At 48.9% G+C, this 21,236-nt stretch overlaps 1 protein-coding gene across 1 annotated transcript in view; it reads right to left on the reverse strand.

The window, feature by feature from the left end:
• Positions 1 to 21,236, reverse strand: part of LOC146811701 (polyserase-2-like) — a 1,284,631-nt gene that overhangs the window by 680,296 nt on the left and 583,099 nt on the right. The window contains exon 6 of the mRNA XM_085615101.1: positions 18,942 to 19,219. Within this exon, the coding sequence (XP_085471227.1) occupies positions 18,942 to 19,219 (278 nt within the window). The remainder of the gene's footprint in view (positions 1 to 18,941; positions 19,220 to 21,236) is intronic.

Here is a 21,236-nt window from a genome sequence, read left to right on the forward strand (position 1 = left end):
AATGCCTCCCCCAGATCAACACAAACCTGTCCACACCTCCCTGTGTGGCCACAACATCTGTCGCAACACCATCTGCCAGCGCCACAGGGAGGGAGAGTCCCCTGCACTGCAGAGGCCTGCACCTGAGGACCCCCCCCCCCCCCCGGAAGAAGAGGGGTCGTCCGAAGAAGGACATGTGAGAGGCAGATGTCCCAGCACATAACCCAGGGCCTCTAAACCTGTTCTGGACAATGTTCTTTGTGCGCAACCCGTTCACCTTGTCCAATCGCACACAACTCGCCCACATGACACGGAGGGTTCATGTTGGGCCAGTGTAGCAGATGACTGTGGACTTTACTCTGGACATTTCATCTACCCGCACTTCCAACTCAACTGTGAACTTTGGATTCCAAAACCAATGTACAGCACCCACCATCCTGTGCACTTCCCTCACACATGTCTGAAAATAAACTCGCCAGTACACCATACTTGCCTCTGTTGTGATTCCAACTTGTCATGTGTCAGGGAGATGTCGATCTGCTACACAACACAGTGCATGCCAAATACTGCAACAATGTGACCAACGTAAGGTGAGTCATGGTGATGTGACACGTGAGGGAGACACACCACTATGGGACCACAACACATACTCACCATGGCCATGTTAGTCATCCCAACACAATGATGTTGACCTGAAACACATTGGCATGCACAGACACAACACCAACCCCAGTCAGTGGTAACAAGTCCACAGGTGAGGTAAGCAGATGTCAGTCAGATGTGGGAAGACAGACAACACACATAACAAAGCGTAGCACAGGTTCATTACACATCAGCAACACGTTTATTCCACAATAGTTGCACAGTAATTCTACGTAACAGTGGACACACGCTCACAAAGTTTTGGAGAATTGAAGTCCAGGGATGTGTGGTACATCAGTTGATGGGAATTGACAACTTCAACACTGGTGTTGGATGCTGGGTGTTGGGGGTCAGTGTTGAACAAACAACAGGCAAAGTACCCTGTGAAGGACAGACACAATACACAGTCAAAAGCACAGCAGAACAGGAGAGAAATGCAATACACATGCACAAAACATGTCGCAAGAAACCTACACAAACACAAGTTAGCAGTACTACCCTATTGTGGAGTACACACCACATGAATGGACACATCACTGCACGCATCCAGTCAAGAGGCACACAGACACACTCAGACAGCAACAGAGCTGCCACAACACATTCCAGGCTACCTCCATACATTGACATAACAACCCTTGAAACTCACATTCAGGTGAAGAAGTTGTTGATGAGCTGTGAGCGGACGTCACCCTCATCCTCATCATCACTGGCATCTTGGCCCAGGCCGGGATCCTCCACAGGTGCCGGAGGTTGGTCATCATCATCCTGGATGAGAGGCACCTCCTTCCGCACTGCCATGTTGTGTAGCATGCAGCAGACAAGGATTATTTTGCAGGCTCATATGGGAGGGCCCCTCCGGTCTTATCCAGGCAGCAAAAGCGGCTTTTCAGGAGGCCGAATGTCCGCTCAATCACCCTCCTGCTCCGACCATGTGCCTCATTGTAGCGCAGCTCGGCTGGTGTCACAGGGTTTCTGAGGGGTGTCAGCAAACACAGCATGTTGGGGTATCCAGACTCACCTACACATACAAAAGTGAACAAGTAGCTGAGTTTTGTAGGAGTGCGGAATACAACATTGACAAACACACACAATGAGAAACAGTCAGTACACACCGACAAGCCAGGCATGCTGAGCTGGCATCTGTGACATCAGTGTTGCAATGCGACTACTCCTCATAATGTAGGCATCATGCGCAGAACCAGGGAACCGTGCACACACATGTGTGATAGACATGTCAGCAAGACAGACCACCAGAGCATTGATGGAGTGGTAGTGCTTCCTGTTCCGGTATGTCTGCTCATGTGCCTGTGGTGGTATCAGGATCACATGTGTCCCATCAATAGATCCGATGACGTTCGGCATCCTCCCCAGTGTATAAAAGGCATCCTTTATTTCAGGGAGTTCATCTGGGCTAGTGAACTTTATGTACAGGTCTAGGAAATGCAACATCCCCTCCAAGACATCGCGTAGCACCCAACTAAACATCGTTTGCGACATACCACCAGCAGTAGCCACAGTGTACTGGGAGGTACCAGTAGCAAAGAAGTGCAGGGCTGCCATCACCTTCACCTCTGGGGTCAGTGCTGTAGGGTATGTCTGGCCAGGTAGCGGATGTGGCGCCAACTGCTCCGCCAACTCCTCAATCAGTGGCCGGGTGAAGCGGTACCGTCTGATGCAGTCACGTTCCTGCATGGTTGCAAGGTCTGGGAACGGTCTATGGACAGCTGGTTCCATGCAGTACAGAGATGCACAAAGGAAGATTGTCAGTTCATCCACCCATGTGGCCATGACCAGGCTCAATATCACATGATAGATCATGACATTACACAATGTACTGAGGTGTGTGCTGTTGGGCATGGACACATATGTCACCTACATGACCACCACCTCACATCTCAATTCCACATGTGCACATGAGTCCCACGTAGTGCAATGGCCAATCATCTGGCTCTGTCACCTAACCTATGTACTGCTGCGACGTTCCAAACACACACCACAGTGACAAGTGAGGCCTGATGTCTCCCAGGCATCACAGATCTTTGCCAGGCAGAAACCCAGGGTCCCTGTATTGCCACAGCGACACTGGCATGGACATAGCGTATCACGTACACACCGCAAGGCAAGCGTAATTCCCACAGGTAGTGGCCACTATTGTTCCTTCCGGCCCTACATGTACGTCTCTGAGACACACACACCATCAAGGTTGATGCATATACCACATGGATGTGGAGACTGTCACCCATTGGGCACATTTGATCAGACACATCTGAGACACAACATGCAGACAGACTGTGGTTGCACATCAGTATTGTGGGTACAGGTCTCACTGTGACGTACATGCCATCACCCCCTGGACTCAGGGTGTCTGTGACATGCCCAAAACATATCCAACATGAAACTGTGTCCGTGACTCATTCCCATTACTGTACAATTGCACATCACAGTGTTAATGTGCACAACACACAAAGGATTCTGCCCCCATGTACACATGCACAGCCTGGGAGTGGCTGCACAAAAGTCCCACCCAAAAAACCAGATGTGGCCGCCCCAAACACCCAGGGAATGCAGCCTTACATGCCATGGGAGAATGTGTGGGCAATGCTGCAGTGTGGTAGGTGTGCACAGGTGTCCCTGGCTGGTAAATGTGTGTTGAATCCGTAGAATAGTCACACCAATGAGTTCCGACGCGGGTGACAATGCGTACGCATTGCACGGTTCATGACCGGGCCGTGCGTACGCTTTGTCATTGAATGCAATGGGGTCCAACGCGGGTGATAATGCGTACGCATTGCACGGTTCATGACCGAGCCGTGCGTACGCTTTGTCATTGAATGCAATGAGGTCCGACGCGGGTGACAATGCGTACGCATTGCATGGTTCATGACCGAGCCGTGCGTACGCTCCGACGCGGGTGACTATCATGCATAAGCGTCGGGCAGGCATGGTCCGAGACAGGCGTACGCCTTGGCCATTGAATCGTATGGAGACGGGGGCATGTGTATTTTCAAAATACGCGTTGTACAGTCAGTTGCCCGAGCCGGGCGCACCCATTGGCTACGGACTGTCATGGAGACGGATGCGGATTCAAAACTTGTACGAGTTGTGCACTGGAAATTCAGTTGGATGCCTACAACAATGTTGCAATTTAAAGTGTTTCATAAAGGTGAAGATTTGAACGATGCGGAAGGCGTGTACAAGTCGTACATTGAAATGGATTGGCCAGATTCATAGAATGCAACTGTGTTGGACCTATCACTTGGGACACATGGCACAGATTCTGCCTCTGCAGCACAGATATAAGGCTGGCTGGTCCCCAGGGAGCTCACTTGCCTGCACTACATGCTACTGGATCACATCCCTGCTACCACTGTTGCTGTCTCTGCATCCTCTGGCTCCTGCTATGGCACGTACTCTGGAGAGGGCCCCAGCCTTCACTGAGGAGGAGAACCAGGCCCTGCTGGACGGGCTCCTTCCACAGTACAGCAAGCTCTATGGAAAACCAGGGGAGCAGGTGAATGTGCAGTCCACTGCCTTACTAATTATGCATGTTGTCTGACTAGCAGTACTAGCAGTGTGTACACCAGTGGCAAGCATTCTCGCTGAGTACTTTCATCCCCCAAAGTGTGTAGGTACATGTAATGAACAGGTGTCCGGCTGCTAAAGTGCATTTGTGCAAGCTTAAACTATCCAGGCATTGTTACCATGTCAGACATGCAAGTGATTTGTCCTTCCCCATGGTTGCACTATCTGTGTAACTCATTTCCCTTTGTGATGATGACATGCATATCCAAATGTGGGCTGCACAAATATGGGGCATGTGTGTTAATGTACTTTTCACTTTGTCATCCTCACAGGTTGATGCCCACCAGAAGCAGGAGATATGGCTGACCATCACCCGGGCTGTTCGTTCGGTTGGGGTCTACAAGCGCCGGATCCGCAACTGCCAGAAGAGGTGGCAGGACCTTCGGGGCTGGACCCGGAGGATAGCTAAAGTCCAGCGGAAGCTGTCACCTCTGCACAGGAGGGGCGCACACCGGACCCTGACCCCCCACATGCTCCGGATACTGGCGGTGGTCTTCCCGGACCTGGATAGGCAGCTGAAGGCCAGACAGCAGCAGGAAGGGGGTAAGTCCATGCCTAATCTGTGTATTATGTTTGACATGCTAATTGCAGTCTTTTGGCCTGGTCACACTTCCACATTACGTAGGTCTTGTAGTCCAATACTCATGTCCCTCAATTGTGTGATGCACCCTCCTCATCTGTTCCACAGGTGTGGCCCCTACAGTCTGTTGCTTGTGTCACTAGGGCACTGTGTCCCTGCAGTCAGCTATGTTTCAGCTACCGGACAGCATCTGTTCCAGTGACTCTGTTGTGTGTTTCATGGGTGGGTCAATTGTTTGCACAATGCCTGAGATCTGACATGTGATCTGTGTGTGCCCTTGAGATGTGTTCCAATTGCTGGTCTGACTCGCCACATGTGGCTGGGGACTCCAATTTTGGGGCCTCAGGAGTATGTATATCAAGTATGTCACACTTGCTTAGCCACCTGTTATTGTCCAGGGCCAAACACTGTTTCATGTAGACCTGGCCAGTCATGCCTCCTCAAGGGCATTTAGAAACACTCTGTAATCCCACTCCTGTGTATCAAATTACAGGTTGTGCTTAGTGACATGTGCCCTCAGGTGTCTGCCTCTGTGTCATTAGGGTGTGGCTTGTTGTTACGTACAACTGGGGTGTTCATGATTCAGAGGGTCAGCATGACATCTGAGATGTGACTGTGAGAGACAAGATCTGTGTGACATATAGGTGTGTGATCATCTGACAGCGCACAATGGTGTATGCAACTGTGTCCTTCATGCAGCTGGGTTACATGCATGGCTGACTGTGATGTGTTAATGTACAGGGAGTTGTGTTTGCAGAGACTCATATGCCTGATTTGCATGATGTGGGGTCTTCTGGGTCCTGTATATGTTGTTTGCAGGGGATGGGCAAGTGTGCCGGTCATCTGCAGAGTTAGCTTTACCCCTGAGCTAGGATTGTGAGTCAGTGCATATTGTTGTTGTCTGGATGCCCTGCCCCTGTGACAGGAGACAGTGTTGACTGACTTTCCAGGCATCCCAGTGCCATGGCATTTAACTTGCTATGAGTGATCCTACATTGTGTTCAAGTGTGCACCATGCACCCCATTGTGGCATTGCCCATCAGGACATGAGAACATCATAGTGTGTCTTGCTGGCATGCATCACAAGCATGTGAAATGAGTCTCTGCCCATCCCTTCATCCGGACACCTGTACTGAGTCAGTAGCAAGCGATGTGCTGTGTGTATAATGACATACTCCTACATGTTCACTTGCATGTCCAAATGAGGTGTGGGTGGTGCATGTCGGCACATTGGGGTATTAGCATCCAACATGCAACAGACATATGTGTGCAAGTCAAGGAGGGATATGTGTGCCATGGTTGATGTTGAGAATGACAATTGGCTTTTTCTGAACAGTGTTGGCACTTTGAGCTGTGTTCAGCTGATGATGCCAGGGCTTGCCCTGTGATGTAATGTACTCACTGTGGTGTGTGCAGTCGGAGCAGGTGACTGATGTTGTTCTCTTCCTTCCTATTCCTATCCAGATGCTTCCACGGCCACAGAAGGGAACAGCTCCACGGACCAGGAGGACCCACAGAACCTGACAGGGACAGAAGGAGAGGAGTCGGGGGGACCTAGTGGCACGGAGGGCGAGTGGAGCCACACAGAGGAGTTGTCAGCACCATCCCCCCCCCGCTGAGAGCCACAGCAGCTCTGAGGATGACTCCCTTATGGAGGCGGGTGTCAGCAGCCACCAAACCCCAGCTAGTGAGGCTGTCCCCGCCACCGCCACCACCACCACCACCACCCTCACATCGGCTTCCATCCCAAAGATCCCTGTAGGCTCCCGTGTTCGTGAGCATGTCTCCTTTGCGCCAGGCACCGCACCCCCTGCCCCTGTGTCCCCTGCTGCCCTGAGTGAGGAGTCTGTGGACTTACTTAGACAGATCCATGTGGGGCAGAGGTCGATGCAGAAGGTCCTCCATGCACACACAAATCTGTTGACACAACTGGTGTTGTTCATGGAGGGCATTTCCTCTGGCATGTCTGCCCTACAGAGGACCAATCAGTCCGTGGCCTCCTCCCTGACGGCAGCAGTGTCCCTCCTCCAATAGTCCCGCACCCCTCCTACCCCTGCACCACCCACGATTCCTGGCAGCCTACCTGTCCCAAGCACACAAACACCCAAACCAAGGGCTCGATGTGCACACAAGCAAGCGCAGGGGACTGAAACCACACTCGCAGGGGCTGGTTTCCAGACACACACAAAGTCATCCACAACCACTCCGCAGTCCTCCGAGACCTCTCCCTCCCAGCCCCCTTCCCTTGCATCACCTGCAACCCCATCTCCCCAGAAGCTCTTCCTCTGTAACCTTGGCCTCTTCCCCACCGACCCAGCAGATCCTGATTACAAGGGGAAGAGGAAGTCCCCACACACAGAGGGGAGTGCCCCTCACACCCAGACACCCTCCCTCAGGCGCAGTCAGACTGAGACCCCCACCCGCAAGTCCCCCTGGGGCCAGAAGAGCAAGACTACCCCGCAACCACGCAGCTCCAAGGCAAAGTCTCCGTCCTCCATCCCACAGGCCACCACTCCAGAGGTTCCCCCGCCACTCCCTGCCCCGGGTTCCCCCACCCACAGATACACCATCCCCAGAATGCTAAGGCCCTCCCCCGCACCACTTGCTCCTCCACACCTGGTCAGACGGTTAGTGCCACTGATGTGGGGAGCGTGTCCCCCCCCTGTCCTGCCGACCTCACCTGCCCCCCATTCCGCTCCCATGGATGTAGGCACTGCAGTGGAGTCCACGACCACCCCGTCTGACTTGGGCACTGCATTGGGGACCCAATCCACTCCATCTGACCTGCCCACTGGAGTTGTGCCGGCACCCGCCCCATCTGACTTGTGCCCCACAGTTGTGACAGCACCCACCACTTCAGTCAACTCCACTGCAGTTGCAAGTGTCTCGCCTGCATCCACCACCTCTTCACTGCCTCCTTCTGCTGCGCCCTGATCCTGTCCCTGCGGTGCCTGGCCTGCCCCCATGTATGCCCCTCCGAGGGGATGACCCCGGTCCTTAGCATTGCAGGCAAGCAAGGTGTGACAGTTGTCACTCTAGTTCACTTCTTGGCATTTGGACATGGACTGGCCATTGACCTTTTGTTTGAACGGACGTTTAACTTTTAATATGCTGAATAAAGCTTTTTTCTTTATCCCTGTGAACTTGATGTAGCTGTACATTATGTTGATGATGTTTAACATGCCCTTGCATCTGTAATGCTTGGTTTCCAATGTTGAATACTGATGTGTTGCTGTGAGGTACTCCATGAGGTCCATGAGATATGTATCCTATTCTGGTGGGTATCCATGTCATCCTTTGCAGCTACCTGAGTGTGTCATGATCTACTATTTGTGGACATCTCTGTGACCATTTCATTTGCATGGTCACATCTCTGGCTTGCACCCATGCACATATGATGTGCTTCCCATTGTCCAATTTGTCTATTTCACAGACTTTGTGCGCATCACCACTGGACCTACAGGTGTGGGCATCATTGGTATAGGAGCAACTGGGTCCTCTGTGCAACTTGCTAGACATATGTTTTGAGTATGTGCAGATGACTTAGGGGAGACACACATACCCAGGCTGTTGTGACCAGAGCCTTCATTGTGTGGTAACTGATGGCTGACTGCCCAAGTGTTCTGCAAACATGAGTGAGACGTGATGTGCATATGTTTGGCACAGCTGGGCTTCCACAGGAGTTGGGTCCTCCCAAGTAAGTGTGTTGTCCCGTGACATTGCCTGGGCCCATGGTGTGTGTTGGATGAGCATGTGTGTGTGTCCACATCCCTGTTCATACACAGGCAGTGTTCTCTTGATATGTTCCTGTGGTTGATGCTTGCTGAGTGATACTGTGTTCATCCCACATCTTCACCATGGCTACCAGATGTGTAGGTGCATGACACACTACTGTTAATTGGTGTATCATCATTGGGATTTGTCAGTTCTGAGTGGTGATGATGTTGTCAGACACAGATGGGACACAGTCAGGGTTCCCCAAGGCACTTGTTTATTTGCAGAAACATGTAGTTGTCCCTAGGTGGTACCTTTCAGTGATTGAGACATTTGTATGTGTGTGTGACTGCTCCCACTTGTCGGGTTCATGGCTGAAATGTTTGCAGGTGTCAGCTTGTGTGCCTTGTGGTTCTCCTTGGCTTCTGCATTGTCCTGGGACTGTGGCAGGGATTCTGAAGGTTACGTGAGCTTTGACGTCATGGCCATGTACCGCATACTGTGCAGTATGTCTGTCATTCCCCAGGGTTGTAAACTGTCCTTGTGTGATGTGTCTGTGCACCTTAGTCCCTCCCAACATTCCTGTGTTTGTCATGGGTGCATGTGCAATGTCACCTGTCCATGTGGGCTTCACAGATGCACATTGTTGCAGTTCAGGGTGTGTGGTGTTGAGGCTGGACTGGTGTAAATGTTTGCATGGATGGTCCCCTAGCTCCCGTTTTTCCATGGATGAGGGGCCATCGTGAGTGATTTGTGTTTGTGTATGTGTGATGCACGTTTGTGGGACAGGACACATGTCTGGGTTTCCCAGTTAGTACGACATCTGCCTTTGTTATCACAGTGGAGGTGTCATGCATGCTTGTGTCACCCCAATGTCTGGTCCCTGGGGGTAGTGCTGTTGTGTGTCAGTCTCTTGCTGTGTTAGTTGGTGTTCCTTCAAGCTTGTGTCACATGTGTTTGTTGTGCTCCCTCTCATCTCACAATGCCTGATTGTCCACTAAGGGTGTCCAAATGATGGCTTACTTTTGTATGGCACTGTGTCCACATCTGTGTCACTGTGGTTCAGCCCCCTCATGTGTTGTGTAGTTGCCTGGGGATACTGAGACACACGCACACACATGCTGTGCCAGATGTGCAGTTTGAGGTTGCCTGTTTGTGTTTGTGCATCTGCACCAGTGCATTGTTATTGCTGTTGTGGGCCTTTGTCTGGATGCTGTTTCTGTGATTTTCCCTGCTGTCTCTGTGAGTCATATCACATCATTACGCAAATTCATCCTGGTTGTTAGGTGCCATTGCTGGCATGGAATTGGAGTTTGTGAGCTGACACCTACAGTCTACACAGGTTGTTTTGATTAGTGTGTCTATTTTTGAGATGTGTGACCTATTGGCTATGCCAATGCTTGTTTTACATTGACACAGTGACAGTGCTATAGTGATGCTTGCCTTGTGTAGGGCACACTCATTTGTTGGTCACACATGTGCTGTTCGTTACATTGTATGTTCAAAGTCATAATCACTGTTGTGGGCATTTGTCACAGACTACACACTGTTGTCATGATGTTAGGGGGGATGTATTTTGCTGACATGCCTAATGTTGCAGTATGATGGATGTGTGGCGCATCACCCATCCTATGAGTGGGGGTGGCAGGGGTGATGGGCAACAGGTCCCCTATGGGTGGGGGTGGCAGTAGTGATGGGCAACAGGTCCACTATGGCTGGGGGTGGCAGGAGTGCTGGGGAACATATGCCCTATGGGTGGGGGTGGTAATGGTGCTGGGCAACATAAGCCCTATGTGTGGGGGTGGCAGGGGTGATGGGCAACAGGTCCCCTATAGCTGGGGGTGGCAGGGGTGAAGGGCAACAGGTCCCCTATGGCTAGGGGTGGCAGGAGTGCTGGGGAACATAAGCCCTATGGGTGGGTGTGGTAGTGGTTCTGGGCAACATAAGCCCTACGAGTGGGGGTGGCAGGGGTGATGGGCAACAGGTCCCCTATGGCTGGGGGTGGCAGGAGTGCTGGGGAACATAAGCCTTATGGGTGGGGGTGGTAGTGGTGCTGGCCATACAACCCCTATGGTGGCCTGTTGTTTGTGGCCAGGATCTGGATCCCCTGTGTGTGTGTGTGCCATTTTGCGGGTACGATCCGGTCATAGATGTAGAGTACTGGTATGACCTGCGCGATGGGATTCATGATGTGTTCGTGTCGTACACGCTGCTTGTTGCCCCGTCTCGTACCCGCTGCAAGCTGGTCCGTCTCGTAGCCGTGGATTGAGTTGTGGCGCGAATCGTAGCTGATATGCTTGTTTTCCGGATGCTGTGACGTGCTGTACGTGGCGACCCGTCCGGTGCGTAGGAAGTACGCATCGTACTTGTCAGGGCGGAAACTGCTGTGGATACTGCTTCTGGGTGACTCGGTTCGGCGTTTGGAGTTATGGCTCGGACGGAGAATGGAGCTTGAATCACAGCCTATGTTTCGGTCGTGTTTTTGGCAGTTATGTGCATCGTACTTCCTCTGCAGGACGGACCGGCTACGGGTACGTGTCGGTCGCATGGTAAGGCTACGGACAGCTCTCGGGAGCTGTCCGAACCGGTATTGGAATCGACCCCTTTGTGGTTGTTTTTTTTCCCAACAGCTTTATTTTGCATTTTCAAGTAAACAAAACACATTGCATATAATCATTGCACACAATACATCAAGCCCACATCCAATGAGGAGAGCAAGTCGCACATCATAGTATACAACAGAAAGCGGAGATTGTCAAATGCCATCCCAAATTCACACATAGAGGTCCATTAGGATGCTGGGACCAGCCGCCATTGGTGTGGCAGTCCCGTACCAGCGATTAGGATGCCACCGCCACCGTGGTGGTGGCATCCTCCATTCCCAGCATTGTGGCGGGCGGTGCTCACAGCACCGCCCGCCACAATGCTGGGAATGCACTGCGTGCATTGTCATGCACAAGGTGACAGGCACTGTGAGGTGCCTGCCACCATGTCCATAACAATGCAGGGGGGTACCATAGGTCCCCCCCATGTGCACCCCCACCCCCCAATACCCTGGGGGCCCGCAACGGCCCCCGGAAGAGAATTCTGCATGCCTTTCCGTGGTGGCAACGCCACCACGGAAAGGCATGTTTCCGCCTGCATGCTAATATGGATGGCGATGTCTAGCAGACACCGCCGCCACCATATTAAACCCTTTTCTGCCCGGTCGACTTGTCGACCGAGCGGAAAAGCGGCGGACGGTCTTCCCGTCCGCCGCGGTACCCCCGCCATACTAATATGGAGGGGGGTAAATGGGTGGCGAGCGGGGAAGGATGTAGGGCGGATCGCCTCCACCATGCGGGCGGTGGCGATCCGCCCTACATCCTAATGGGCCCCATAATGTTAACATTTAAACAGAGTCAGCATCTGAAGCAAAATGAGACATAACATGAATATCAAACGCGCGCAGTATTCACGGCCTTGCCATGTGGAGACCTCCAGTTTGATGTTATTGCGTAACATAAGTGGTGAAGGGACGTCAGGTTGTGTAAAACTTAGCCATCCAGTCCCAAAGAAGAGCAGTCAACCCCTCCATGGCATATTGAGCCCAAATCTTCCACCACCATATTGCTACAGAAGGAGAGAGTGGTTGTTTCCAGAATTGCACCACATAGAGCCGATCTGCAAGAAGTAGTTGAGATATAAGATAGCCCTAAGGGGTCGATGAGGGAAAAATGCAATCTGACCCAGGATCATCCAATAAAAACTGCTGAGGGTCAAGTGAGAGGTGGACGTTGGTAATGTTTCAAGAGGAATGTTGAGGCGCTTCTTTATTCCCTCTCCCCACAAGATAGTTCAAGTTTATGCGCCAGGTACGTATGAGTATTGAGGAGAAGCGGTTTGTGCGCCAGGACTGCAATCTTTAGCTGAATTCGGGCTTCAAAGGGTAGGCAGTTGAGAGATTTAAGGACTGGGGATATGTGCTCGTTTCTTTTGGCGCCTGTAACCAATCTAGCAGCGGTGTTCAATGAGGCCCTTAGTGGGGCCAAGGTGTATTTGGGAAGGCCACAGAGAGTAGCACTGCCATAGTCTAACCTTGGCAAGACAAGAGCTTGGACCACCTGCTTAAAATCACTTAGAGGCAGGAAAGGTTTGATGTTTCTGAGGGTTCTAAAGCATGTTGAGGAACACTTGTTTAGAATTTTAGAAAAGACCACATCATACTTCAATGCCACTAAAAATGAAGGGGTTCACTGACAAAATATGCCCTATGAAGATATTGCCATACCAAAATATTGTGACCAAAATATCGTTGTCCAAAATATAATCATCAAAAATATCGAAAAAATATATCGTCGTCATTAGTATCATTGTATTAAATGTAGTTTCTTTAAATAGATATAAATTTAAATATTTATTAAAAATATTAAATGGTAACATTAATTTAATAAAAATAAAATAGATTGAATATATATTTAAACAAAATTAGAAAAAAATCTAAAATATTCAACACATATTAATATATATATACATATTTATAAATATCTAGCTAAAGAAACAATTATTAAACACACACACACATATATATATATATATATCAATAACAAAGTATTTAAAAAACAAACCATTTTAATTAAAATAAAAAAGTAAACAACATAAATTTCTTAAAAACATTTTACATATTAAAAAAATTAATAATTATAAATACTATATTTTTATATAAGCAAAAACATAATCCTATAAATTGTAACAACATAACATAAATTATAACATTTTACATTTAATACCTATATTATTCCCTCTACAATTTATACAAAAGTCGGCAAAGTTTTGCACTAAGGCTGTATAACATTTATGACTCCCATTTCACACAAGGCAACAGTAGGAAAACTGTTACATCACACAGGGCCAAAATGTACTATTCCCACTCCAGTCGGTGCAACAGAAGGGAAAGTGTTGCAATGTGCAGGGGTAAAATTTACTATTTCAACTCCAATAACTTCAACAGTAGGGAAAGTGTTGGATTGCGAAGGGGTAACATTTTCTAGTCACACTTTAGTCTGCGCAACAGTGAGGAAAGTGTTGGATTGCAGAGGGGTAAACTTTACAATTCCAACTCCAATAAGTGCAACAGCAGGAAAAGTGTTGGATGGCGGAGGGGTAAAATTGACTTTTTCTACTCCAATGAGAGCAACAGTAAAAAAAAGTGTTGAATTGCAGAGGGGTAACATCTACTATTCACACTCCAGTCAGTTCAACATTAGAAACAAACACATTCTCTTCAACACAATACAATGATTTAAAAAACATAGTAAACAAACACAAATATAAATATGTAAAAAGAAAATACAAATATATTTTATATTACAAATTAAATTATATAAATACATATTACAGTGTAAAACACATATAATAAAAAACTACAAATATTATGATAATTAAAATACAAAAATAGTTTTCATTTACATATATCATCTTATTTTAAAATGATCTATTAACAAAATAATATTTATTAAATAATTTTATTTTAGCTAATTCCCACCCTATACCCCTACAAAACTTACAACCCACACCTAAAACCTTACTTTAAAAAACACATTATTTACACCATTAACATAAATATTTATCAATAAACTAAATATCATTCATTAAAAAATCTTTATTATTGGGGGAGGAGCCAAGATGGCGACCGGAGCAGACGCTTGAGCGCCCGGCTCCGTCGGCCCTTGGCCTCGGACTATCATCCTGACTCCTATCCTCGCCGATTTTCGAGGTGCAACGTGTGCGACGACGCGCTGACTGCGCCGCCGCTTTCCCGGAGTCTTAGCCCGCCTGGACGCCGGAGTTCTTGGTGCTTTTGTTCTCCGCACTGGACCCCTGCTCTATCGTGGCCTTGGCCGGCCCCCTGGAAGCTCCGCAGTTACCGGACCCACGAGCGTACACCTGAGCCCTGAGGTCCCGGTCCCGCCTCACACCACGGACTGTCGCCGGATGAGCCGGGGGAGGGACGCCCGGACACCTCCTGCACCCCGCACCTGATGGGCTGGAGCTATAGGGTAAGCCCCGGTGCAGCGGGTCTCCTGCCCCGTTCGGTGGACCGCGCTGTGGGAGGCTGCAGACCCCCTTCTTCTATTGCCTAGTCGGCTGCGAAGCGAACCCGAGGGAAGGGCAGCGACTGTTGGCTTTTCCCTGTTGCGGCGCAGACCTGAGGGGAATTGCCTCCTTGCTACGACCCCCCCCCTGGCCACTGTACCGTTCTGCGGTAAAACATGGCGTTGATTGCCTGCTCGCGGCTGGGGGATGCTACTCCGGTCTCGCCCGCTGCCCGCTTCGCCCTCCCTCTACCAGACACCAGCTCCACAGTGCCGTCCCGGATTGCTACCGATGTGGGGGCGCAGCCTCCGCTGACATGCGGCTCCGTTCTGGCTGCCCTGCGGGACTTTCGTCTACAAATGTGTCTTGGCTTGCAAGCGCTGAGTGAGCGGTTTGACTCCATACTGTCGGCTGCGGGTCGTGAGCACCCCGTTTGTCATCAACAAGGCGTGGGTCTGCCAGTGCTTTTGTCCTCTTGCGGGGACGCAATGGCTGTTTATGATCGTGCTACACTGGTGCCTGCATCTGGCTTTACCGGCACCCAGGATCAATCGCTCTCCAGCTCAATTGCGGATACTTTGTCTCCCCGTTCATTGCTGCCTGCTTCGTTGTTGCCTGCCTCACCGTGCCCGCAAGAGTATCCAGCAGAGCGACACCTGACGTCCTCGAGGAACCGTTCATGGTGGCCTACTGCTTCTTTTCTGTGGAACTCCTGTACTTTACATGCCAGGTCTGGACTTTATGTGGTGCACAAGGGGACCTCAATAGATGGTCGGCGGCCATTTTGTGACTCTACTTCACCATCTTCTCCCAAGCGGCCATATTGTCTTTGTCTGCACGGGGTGCGGGGCCTTCATGTAGGGGCTGGTGTAATCTTAAGCCCGCGATCGGGCCAGGGCTGAACTGATTTATAACGCCATGGTTTCACGGATGGGCTGGACTGGGACTGGAACTGTTTGCATATGTTATGCGCACTCGTCGCGGTTTGTTCGCCTTCATTTAAATTGTTGTGACACGTTATCTTCACATGATCGCTTTTGGCGTAGTGGGCTCTCAGTGTGTGGAGGCCATAGTTGGCAGATGGTTTCGGGCGCTCTGGGGTAACGTAGGCTCCTCCCCACTCACCTCTCTGTTCTCTTATTTTTCTTTACTCTATTCCTACTTTCTCTCTTGTCTATATTTCGGGTTCATTGGGCGACAGGCACTATGCTGGGGGGGGGTAGGCCGTAGCCTCCGCATTGGTGTAGGGTGGGGGGGTAATTCACTGTTTCTACTTAGTTCTATGGGCCTTTTTCTTTTATGTTTCTGCGCTATACTTGTTTCGATTCGGGGTCCGGGTGTGGGGTGGATTGAGTGGGGGCGGCTCTGGAGGGGTGCATATTTACTCATGTGACTATCCTGTTATATAACTGCATCGCCTCACTGCCTGAGATTTTCCTTCCATGACCGTTTTAATGATGCTGCTGCTCTCCCGTGTGGTGAAGCTATCTTGCGGACTCGAATCTCCTTGGTTCTTATTCTTTACTGATTTTTCCCTGATAAAATTATTTTGAAAACCTTAAAATTAACCTTCACTTCTCCTCCCCCTGGTGTCAAGGATCTCTCCAGTGTATACCTCATGACTCGTTGCTAATCTTGACCGTGGATGCGCAGGGGATGTAATGTTTGTACCAATACTTAACCGTACCGTGGCCTACCTGACGGCTGTAGGCCCGTATTTGTTCTTTTCACATGCACAAATAAAGGTTTTTAAAAAAAAAAAAAAAAAAAAAAAAAATCTTTATTGCTTAGTTATAATTAATTTACTGCCCACAATATACCCCCACAAAACACACGCGCTCCTACAATTGAACTTAACAAAACATTAATTACACAATTAACATAATTAATTATCAATTGAATAATTAATATCAATTAAAAAGTTAATTAATCGTTAATGAAAATTAATTTACTTCCCACCCTATACCCCTACAAAACCCATAACTGGCACCTAAAATGTAAATTAAAAAATGTAATTACACAATTAACAAAATTAATTATCGATTAGATAATTATTATTAAATAAAAACTAAATATTACTTCTAATTAATTTACTTCCCACCCTGTACCTCTATAAGCCCAACAACCCACACCTAAACACTATTAACATAATTAATTATCAATTAAATATTAAGGGCCCTATTACGATGTAAGTCGGAAAGTCTCCGACCACAGGTTGGGGCTTTCCGACTTACATTGTTGGTTTCAAATCCAACAGCCTTATTACGATGAAGGCTATTGGACTTGAAACCGTTCAGTCGGACCAACTGGCTTCCGACAGGATCAGGGAGCCCGTCAGACAGTTGGAGGCCACTCATAATTCCCTATGTACGGCGTTTACACCATGGGGATTATGATGTCAGTGTCGGACAGGCTTTTCATGCCAAGCTTTCTGACATTAAAAGCCTGTCGGAAAGTGACTTTGGGGGACCCTAGCAGGGCCCCCTTGACACAGCGGCCTCTGGTTGGAGGCCTGGGGGGCACCTATCGTGCCCTCCTGTCAATCCCTGCACCCAGTGGAAGGCACTGTCAGGTGCCTGCCATGCGGTGCAGGGATAGATAAAAACACCCATTTCTCTATGGGAGCTTGTGCTATGGATGGTTTACAGCCACAGCACAAGCTCCCATAGTGAAATGGGAGTGTGTGACCGCACCATGTGCACTCGCATCCTAATAATGCGGTCGGAACCGCCGATGGGAGGTCGGTCGGTCCCGATTCTGCAATGGTGTTGGGTGGACACAAGTCTGCCTGACATCTTAATGAGGGCCTTAGCTGAATCTTCAGCTGGAGGATTTTTTGATGAGATTTAGGGGTTCATTAGGATGTGAGGCGGAAAGCCTCTGCCTGACAATGTCTCACAATCGCGACCGACCGACTAGCGGTCGGCAGTTCCGACCGACGGATTATGATGCGACCGAACATTGTCTGGTCGGATTCCAATTGTTTCCTATGGGAGCCCGTGTTACGCCGAGAACCATCCATAACACAGGCTCCTATGGGAAAATGTGGCATTTTCAGTAAACCTTGAACCCTGTGGCAGGCCGCCCATGGTGCCTGCAACACAGTGTAGGGTTTTACAGAGGGGTCCCTCAGGTACCCCCTCGGCAATCAACCATAGGCTGCGAGGCCATGGGGGCCCAGCCAGGGGCCCCCAAAGTCACTGTCCAACAGCCTTTCTGTGTCGGACAGGCTGACATGGAAAGGCTGTTGGAAAACGACACCATAATCTTTTGGGCAGGAACACTGTCCATAGTGGTGTACGATGTGGTTCCAACCGAGACGGATACTCTGCGAGTCACTCGGAACCGATTCGGGACCATCGTAATCGGGCGGGGGGAATTTAAAGTGACCGATTCGGTCAGAAGGACTCGGACTCGGTCAAGGAGATTCCAACTGTCGGTAGAGGCTTTCCGCCCGACATCGTATTCAGCCCCTAAGTCAGTCTTGACTTAAAGCCCCACGGCCAGGCTCCTTGGGTGCAGTTACAGACACTACAGTTGTGAATAGTTGTCATTCCCCTACCAAAAACACTCCTAGCGTTCTCTTACACAAGGCCATGTAGCAAGGGTTGGGCTGCATTGTTTGAAATGTTATCATGGCAATACCCTGGACCCAGCCTTTGAAGTCTCAAAGGTTGGGGAGTCAACAGAAACTGGTGGGACTGCCACTCTCTCCGGCTGTGGTGTCTCCTTTGCAGTGCACCTTAAGGTACCCTGGTGTACAGGCTGCTGAACTAATTCTACAGTACAGCAGAGAGCGCAATGTAGGTGTCCAGCAAGCAGCTCCAGGTGCAAAGTCCAACATGCTCGGCCTAAAATGAAGTGGATTCAGGAGTTTTTTGCTTTACTATCTCATTCTTGTTTAAACGGGCCATCCAGTGTAAAGAAAAAAGTAGTATTTTTGCATCTTTAACAGTCACCAACAACAGGTATTCCAGAATGTTTGTTTGTTTGATGAGGCCTGCTGGGCTTTTGAGGCCTATTGTGACATAATTCACTGGCTGTGCGGGTGTATAACTGATTGGGTTTGTTTGCGAGGTTCTTTAGCTTCACATCTGGCCTTAGACACAAGCCAGCTTCAAGATCTGTTCTAAAAAAACAAAAAAACTGGGCCACTTGAAACGTTTCCCTTTTGCAGCCATGTAGGGAAAGAGGACTAACCGTTTTCCATTTCGCTATCTTCTCAGTATAACCCAACTGCAAAACTCATCGAGACGTCATTTTGAGGTTTTAAAGATTCAGACTGGTACACAGTTTTATGTAGAATTAGTAGTTGTTAGAAATCTAATCGTTAACATTCTATTTTTGTCCCAAGGGGCAACAGATTTACCTCCATAGCTAACAGGAGCCCATCCGGTGGTCCAGCACGTTGCTCCAACCTGGATAAGATGTGTGGCATAGGGGGCGCAGACCGGTTGGATGAAGGTGTTGAACAGGACGGGCCCAAACAGTTCCAACAGGGCGATGTCGTCGCCCATGCAGGAGCTGGTGTAGTTCTCGTGGACAAAGATTTGATTGGCCCGCCGTTTGTGCTTGAAGGGGACGCTCCCATTGAGCAGGTGTGCGCCGAGATAAACTGTCCATTCAGAGGCATAGAAGACGTCTTCCCTGAGGAAAGAACAACAGAGTACTCTGTTACACTACCAAACATATGGGTGAAGCAGGAATAAGGAAAGGGACCAAGTGTTGGTCACTTTGAAATGAAGGATGGGGGAAGGTGCAGCTCTCAACATTTGTCTTTCCCACCCCAAAACTGAAAAACGCCATTTGCTTCTGAATACGTAAACTTCCAGGATCGATGAAGGCAGCATTTTTAGCACCAGTGCTAGGGGAAACACTGGGGTGCACAGTTTTTATGTAAATACTGCGCATCCCTGTTTTAAAAAAATGTCAGAGCACGGCGTTAGCAATTTTGGAGTAACACCGCGCACTGAGGGGGATATTTACATGTCAGAGCACGGTGTTACTCCAAAAAAGGTCAGGTCGCGCTCTGACATTTTTTGAAATGCAGAGATGCACCATATTTACAAAAATACGGTGCACCCCTGTATTTCCCCTAGCACTGGTACTAAAAAAGCTGCCTAGCGCCAGTGCAGGCACACATGGGCCATGTTGCAAGGATGCCTGCGCTGCTGGGGTAATTGTTTATGTGCAGGAAAGGACACCATCCCACACATAATTAATCTTTAAAGGCAATTTGCTCTCTCTAAGTGTGCTGCAAAATGCAGCACACATGGAAAGAGCAAAACACAAGAAGAAATTAATAATTTCTCCTCATATCCCCATCCTAAGACCGGGGTTTACCTGGCCTTCGTTTTTAGAGCTGGCCCAACCATGTAAATACGAGGCAGCATCAAAAAGCAATAGGTGTAGCAGCGGGACCCACAATGCAACATCCATTGCACGCCACTTTCACACTAAGTGAAGCGTGAAAAGGGCCTTATTTACATGGCGGCGTTAAGCTAATGTTAAGTGGCTTAACGCCTGCTTGTAAATAAGAAGAAGGGGATATAGCCACCAGAGGGTCACTAAAAGTGAAGTTCTGATGGCGATATTCCCTTGTAAACATGCCCCCCAGTTTCTCCAGATAAGCCTTGCTCACTTCCGTTAGCTGTGACTCAAGGCTCAGGGTATTATCCCACCACCATGTACTGCTTTCCACTCATAATTTTGAGGGTGGCCTTCTGAGGAGCAGTGCTGTCAGTTCCTAAGTCAGCAAGTGAAAGATCTCAGTCTAAGTGCTTGACTCTTGTATTCCCTTAATGTAGCTTCTATATTGACTGTAATGTTCATGTTCCATCCCTCACCCTTTCTTACCATGTGTTCCATATTTGAGCTAAGACCACACCGACCCTGATCTTTTACACCACTAACTGAACATACTACCTTGACGACTTTCCAAGTCTTGGAGTATTCTCATCTACTTCCACCGCTGTATATGCTACATGTAATACTCTAGGCCCAAGCCCTGGTTCTCTGCAGTTATAATTGGTAAATCTATGTCGAAGTGCCTCAAATGCAGGACCTGCAGCTGTCACTTTCTGTGTGCTCTTCAGACCCAACGCTTAGTACCTTCATAATCAGTCATACAATGTGTTTTAAACTGCCTCCTTATTACCTTATAACCCTCTGTCCATTCACCACAATTGTTAAATCTTGGCCCTCTTTTTGTCAGCAGATTTTCTATGTGATCACTTGACTCAGTTAACCCCATTTAGGTTGGCTCCTAGTTTGCATGACTCCCTGGTCTCTAGACATAATGATAAATAACAATAGTGGAGTTATAGTTAGGTCAGAGTTTCCATAGAAAGAATGTTTTTTGTTTTGATAAAAACGTTGGCTCCCTTTGACAAATCTTCTCAAAACGTTAAAAAAAAAACCTTCACTTCATCTCCTCCCTAGTAATTCCTATGTTAAACTGTCAAGCAGGGCAGAAGAAAATAAGCGGTGGTCCCAAAACATTGATATCCCATGTTAAATCCCATTTTAGGAAGCAATACTAAAAAAAAATGGTTGAATGGAATCACACCAAATTCGGCAGAAAGTTAGAACTTTCCTCATAAGATGTGCTTTTAGTTACTTGGGATAAAACCGTTCAGCCATTTGCAAGGAATTCATGTTTAAG

The sequence above is a fragment of the Triturus cristatus genome, chromosome 7, assembly GCF_964204655.1.
Source record: "Triturus cristatus chromosome 7, aTriCri1.1, whole genome shotgun sequence".
In the NCBI taxonomy this organism is placed as follows: domain Eukaryota; kingdom Metazoa; phylum Chordata; class Amphibia; order Caudata; family Salamandridae; genus Triturus; species Triturus cristatus.